A 6,000-nucleotide genomic window follows, 5' to 3' on the forward strand; every position below is an offset into this window, starting at 1 on the left:
GCCACAGGCATGGAGGTAAAAAAAAACAGCAAGAAAAAAAGGTCAGTAAAATCCATTCAGCAGTTAACAGAGAACAAGACTGAAAGAATAGATCTAAAAGTGAAAAAGGTGGCAGGAGAAACATCTCGTCACTGCTCACACTTAAAGTGAGAGTTTATGAAATGCACGGATGAATAAGCAAGGAGATTTTTTCAAAAAAAGGGCTGAAAGGTCGAGGGAAATCTGCCATCGCTAGGCTGCTGCTAGCAGCAGGAGGGTCCTCTACACAAAACAACCCCAGACACAGTCAAAGACTTTCTTTCACACACTCCCTTGAACACCCATCCGTGTGCACACACCATGCACGCAGAGCGGTCACACACACAACACGGAGGATGCAGACAGAATGCAGCATTGTTTCACTGCAGAAATATCTTGCTGTGCGTGCATGCGTGTGTGTGTCAGTCAGCCTGTCAAGTCCTCGTGGAGTGATCAAAGCTCGTACAAACCACCCAGAGAGATCTCCATTCCTCATCCATTCATCCTTTCCCTCTTTCAATCCGTCTACCTCAGCCTTTCCCTCTGATACAGAAACATCATCATATTTACCACATAAAATCTGCTAGACCAATTGCACTACACTGGCTGAAGCAACACAGCCAATCAAAGTTGCCTATATGGTTCCAATAATTCCCAGCTGTCCCCCTGCAAGCACTGAACCCTGGATGGCTGCACTACACCATGAGACAGGATAAGAGCATAATGGCAGACAGCATGGGAGCTCTGGCAGTATCATAATGCTGAGTGTGCGCACATACATACACACATATGCGACAAAACACCATGTGAGCTCTGTTGGAGCACTGGATAGTGCCAAGTTCACACACACACACACACAAGTACACACTCCACAGGAGGTCCCTGAGACAATGCCCAAACTGCCAAGTTCATAAACTAACACAAACACCTCAAAAAGCCCTCTCAGTCAGCACACAGACCAACATCCATCTGAACAGACTCAAAAGCTTCAATATCCACATATTTGTTGCACACAGTTTAATTCAAAATCAAATTTCTGTACATTTTACACTGGGCGAAAAAGAGTTCCATAGGAGAAAAAAACGGAAGCGTCAATAACCGGATCCCAGTTACCAAACTTTGGAACGTGAATGGCAAAAACAAAGCAGAAACACGCCAAATCTTTTAAACTGGTGCCCCATAGAAGCTGCAGCTTAGTCATCAAAATAAACAAGGGGAATTTTCCGTCTGAGTGTAGCGATCTTGACACCCATTCACAAAAGAGCAAATGTAAAGGGGTTCAGCTAATGGCTTTTTAATAGCCTTAACTGCTTGAGGGCGGTGCTTAGTTTGAAGATGGACACATGCACTTACGCTGGCATGAGTGGATCTCAACTAACACTCCTCCTCTCATTGTATGAGCCCATGTCAATGGTATACACAAGTATGTCTGCCAGTGTGAGACCTCTCCACAGTGCAACGATATTTCTATGAAGCTGTAAAGAAAATACCCAAACACGCCTAACTGAATTACTTAAAGCTTAAGAGAGAACTGATGAAGAGTCATGGATTCAACCCATTGTTTAAGGGACAAGCTCACCCAAAAGGGATTTGAAACTCTCTGCGGTTCATCATTAGACTTAAATTCACAGCAGTGCCAGCATAGCTTTCACACATACTATTACCCTGAACATAATTTGTTTTGACCACAAAAAGAAACTCAGCTATTTAACTTACCAAACAGCAGAATTAAAGCTAGAGGTAACAACAATTGACCAAATATGATGTATAAGCAGTTACAAATAGCACAATAACTCACTTTAAACAAATATTTCTCCACCTGTATGGGTGGAGAACTTATTTCTGCACTTTGATGCAGAGGAAGGATCAGCTAGCACAAAGCGGCCCTCTCCCCCCTCAGTTAAGGTAGGTTGTGTTTGTGTGTTATGTCCCCTTCAGTTGAGCTAACGAGTGACTCCTTGCACACCAAGAAACAACTTCAGACACATGAACCAAGTTGCTTGAGACGAGAAATATCAGAAACAAAAATAACAAGCAAACACATTAGGGCTGGAGGAGAAAATCTTTAAAAAAAGGTTTGCAGAATGAGAGGGAAAAGCTGCAGTTTTAAGGAGTGTGAAAAGTCTGAGTGTCACTTGCCTGAAACAAATCAACAGTGTGAGCCCCAATTATCAGATTTCTCTACACGAGTCAAATTATATTGGTGCCAGGATGCCATAAATCAGAGGCCGGTGAACCCCTACTCAAAATATGTCCCTAAATTGCAATGTATCGATTTACAAGTAAACCAATAAAGAACATTTCTAATGAATATCGGAGGCTGTTGCTGAAACGTTGTTCCCCAGGGCAACAAGACAAAGGTAGCAGCAACATTATGTCCAATTACTTCCTATATTCAGCACAAAAGCCCTTGGCCAATTTGTAATGTCAATACCAATTTATAGACTACATCCTGGTGTAGACTAGGCAAATTACTGCGTGCTTTTCTTTAACAAGCTTCAAAGTGGAATATTACTGTTATATCAAACCAGATGATAAAAATCAATCATGACAGGCTATGATAAGGTCGAACTTTCACAAGCTCAACTGAGAAAATGTGACGAATTGAGCAGCTTGTGAGCACAACGGTTTGTCCATTAATTCTTTTGGATGAACATTAACAAGGCACGAGTTCTCCGTGAGAAGGTCAGTGAGGTTAGGGAAGGCTGAAATGAGTCTGACTTTTCTTTCATTCTTTCACTGAGGAGGCCTATTAGCTGAGCTCAAAGCAAAGAATAATAAAATGCTTAAAAGGCAAAAAGATGTGCAGCTTGATTCGTTCAGCCTGTGACCTGCTGCAAACACCAGCCGTGGTGGGTTAGTGCTTGGCTCTCCTCAGAAATATCACTTCAATATCCCTGTTATGGTTCACTTGGGGCGCATAGTGGACACAGCTGCAATATACCAGGACATTTCCACAGCCGAACATTTCCCCATCATACAGCGAGAACCATTTATATCAAAGCTAATCATGGTCAGGACTTTTGTTGTCGTTTTGTCTGTAATTGCCAGAGAGCTTCTGGCAGATGTGTGTGCGCGCGTGTGTCTTTACGTGGGAACTGTTCTCCAGTCGGAGCAGTGGAGCGTCGCTTGTGTTTTGCAAAGTGCTCCGCAATGAGACATCAGAGCGTGAATTCTGAGAGCTGCTCTTCAGAGTTTTCGCCTTAAAACCGCAGCCACCTCGGAGGCGGATCTCAAACAGTTTTCTTCTAAAACAGTCCAAGCAGCCTAAATAAGGAGAGACAGTAATTGCAACAGCCTATTATATTCCGAAGACCAGAAATCTCCCCGGTGAGGCGGTTAAATTTGTATTTTTCTAGTTGTGAGGGCGAGTGGAGAGCAGATTTTTGCCTGTTTCTCAGTCTTTTAAAAATTAGTCATTCGTATTTCGCTAAAATGAAAATAAAAATGAAAAAAATCCTGCTTCAACAGTTAACTTCAAGCAGAAATGTGAATATAACCTTGTTTTACTTAAACCACCCACTCGTTGACATCAACTCCATTTAAGTGGAATTAACCCAAAAAAGTGGTACCTCCAGCGCAGGAGCTACTTCTGCCTCTCAGTCTACTAATTGGTGCGCCGTCACCTCCGCACTAATGCACTTCGGCAGCGAAGGACAGTGCCCATCCTCACTCTGAAACGTGGAAGGTGTAATTAAAGGCTTTGGAAGAGGACGCACTCTCCCGCCTTACCTTGAGCGACTCCTGGGTGTAGAAGCACCAAGAGAACAAGGATCCCCGGCGCGGCGCACATTCTAACCAAGCTGGAACCCCCGGACGCTACTCCACTTCTCAGTCCACTTTCACCCATTACAGACAAGGCGTTAAACACACAAAACTCCTCCGTCCGCGATGGGGGACACAAGAACCCCCCTCCAACACAGGATCTGCTGATGGGGTCCAAAACCAACGGTGTAGGAGCAAAGCCTCTAGTCCCGATATGTGTCCGTCTGGAAAAGCGCTGCTGAAAACTGAGAATGAGGTGGTGGAAATGCCGCGGGGTCCCGTCACTTGTGTCAGCGGCACTGCTGCTTTGCCACTGCTCTCCGCTCTCCTCTTCGTGCGCTCTCCCCTTCGCCACCGTCTCCGTTTACGCAGAGAGAGAAAGAGAGAGAGAAATGCCACCGCCCTCTGGCTACCATGCGAGGCTCACAGTTTCTACCTTTCTCCTTTCCGTTGCTTCTCTTTTCCAGCACACACGAGCATGACAATGAATTAAAAGTCAAAACAGCCGAGTTGTAACTAGGATCCACGTCCAAGAGTGATGTTTTTTTCTTTTTCTTTTTTAGCTCGGTTCGTTGGAGACGATGCCTCTGACTCCTAACACGACATTGAGGGATTTAAACAGGACTTTATTTTATCACCACGAGTGGGATCAACTTTTTCCTTACTTTTTTTTTTTAATGAACTATTAGGAGTTACTATACGGCCTGTGTTTTCAGAAAGCACCGACTTATCTCTGCCCCCTGATGGCCACGTCCGTTGGACCTACAAAGGGAGACGGACTGAGAGCCCAGCGATCATGTTTTGTTTGTACTGCACGAGTAAAATCTAAATGTAGTTTTTGGGAAGAACGATATAAGAGAGTTAACTTAGTTTAGTTGCGTAGCATACACTACACATTATCCTAATCATGAAATAAAGTCTTTCACTAAGTTTTTATACACTTACCAGCTCGCCACAGTGTTAATTACCTTGAAGTGGGCCCAATGGAAAGCAGAATGAAACCATCCCACTGACACCATTTGTTATCAGTTTATCAAGAGTGGGTGTCTGACAATAAAACTTTAGAAGATTTTTACAGCTATATAAAATGCTTTCGTTAAGTAGATGAGTTAGAATTTATTAATGTTTTTAGCATTTAAAGTAAAGAAACTCATCTCCCAGAGACAAGAAAATTGCTTACCATCACCTCACATCTATGCTGCACTACATCTCAATGTTAACATGACAACTAAGTAAAAGTTCAACAACATGTGATAAACATCTTTTCCCCCTCATCTACCACCACTACATGCAGTGAGTGGCCATGAAATGCCAGCCTGCAGAAGTAAAAGATAAACACTTAAATGAGGGACCAATCCTGTTGGAACTTTGAAGCAATTTATTTGTATGTGTGCGCGGAACACGACCACACGCACACATACTTACAGCTGTTATAACTCTTGTCTCTGTTGCTGCACAGTCATTTGAGCAGCACAGTCTGGATCATGCATTGTAAATGGCAACAGTAAAATATGTGCTTGGTGCCATTCGTCACCACAGCAGCCCTGCAGCTCAGTGACTACCACTGGAAGTAGCTGCTACCCACAGGGACCTGTAAAAGCCTTTTTATTCTGCCACTTTATTGGGAATGGGAAAGCAATAAGTTACACGAGAAACATATGGCACACTTGGATATGGATCAGCACTTACACCAGCTACAGTCAAAGGCAAAAGGGATTTTCACTATCCTTGATGGCAGCACAACATATATGTATATGCTGACTGCAATTGACTTAAATGTAATGATCATGTGGAACTTGCCTTGTGGTAGTTTTGGCAAACTGTTTGTAATAGTTGTTGAAATAAGAAAAAAAAATAAATGTGTCATACATTGTTGAACATCTCAAGTTCAGATTAAATCTAATTTATAACTTTGAGCATCTAAACACATTTTCATTGAAACCACTCTGCATGCACATTATCAAACAACAAGTTCCCTTTCGTTTTTGAATCTCAAATAGGAGTGTTTTATGAATGAAAGGGAGTTTTGTCTCTATCAGAGGAAAATATGCATTTGCTGAGGTACAAGACAAAAAAATCTTGTATATTCTCAACTTTTAGAGTTTGGGGCAAGTTGGTGTAGTGGTTGGCGAGTGAGAAAATTCCTGGTTTGAGTCTTGGCTGGGGCCTCTTTGTGTGGGATTTGTATGTTCTCCTCATCCGTATGTGGGTTCCCTC

General features: G+C 42.9%; 1 protein-coding gene across 3 annotated transcripts in view; it reads right to left on the reverse strand.

Moving 5' to 3' along the window:
• Positions 1-4,128, reverse strand: part of LOC142382227 (netrin receptor UNC5C-like) — a 194,207-nt gene extending 190,079 nt beyond the window's left edge. For all 3 annotated transcript variants that reach the window (XM_075467856.1, XM_075467855.1, XM_075467857.1), the window contains exon 1: positions 3,751-4,128. In XM_075467856.1, the coding sequence (XP_075323971.1) occupies positions 3,751-3,868 (118 nt within the window). In that variant the 5' untranslated portion in view covers positions 3,869-4,128. The remainder of the gene's footprint in view (positions 1-3,750) is intronic.
• Positions 4,129-6,000: the final 1,872 nt, after the last annotated feature.

This window comes from Odontesthes bonariensis, chromosome 6 (genome assembly GCF_027942865.1).
Source record: "Odontesthes bonariensis isolate fOdoBon6 chromosome 6, fOdoBon6.hap1, whole genome shotgun sequence".
NCBI classification, from domain to species: domain Eukaryota; kingdom Metazoa; phylum Chordata; class Actinopteri; order Atheriniformes; family Atherinopsidae; genus Odontesthes; species Odontesthes bonariensis.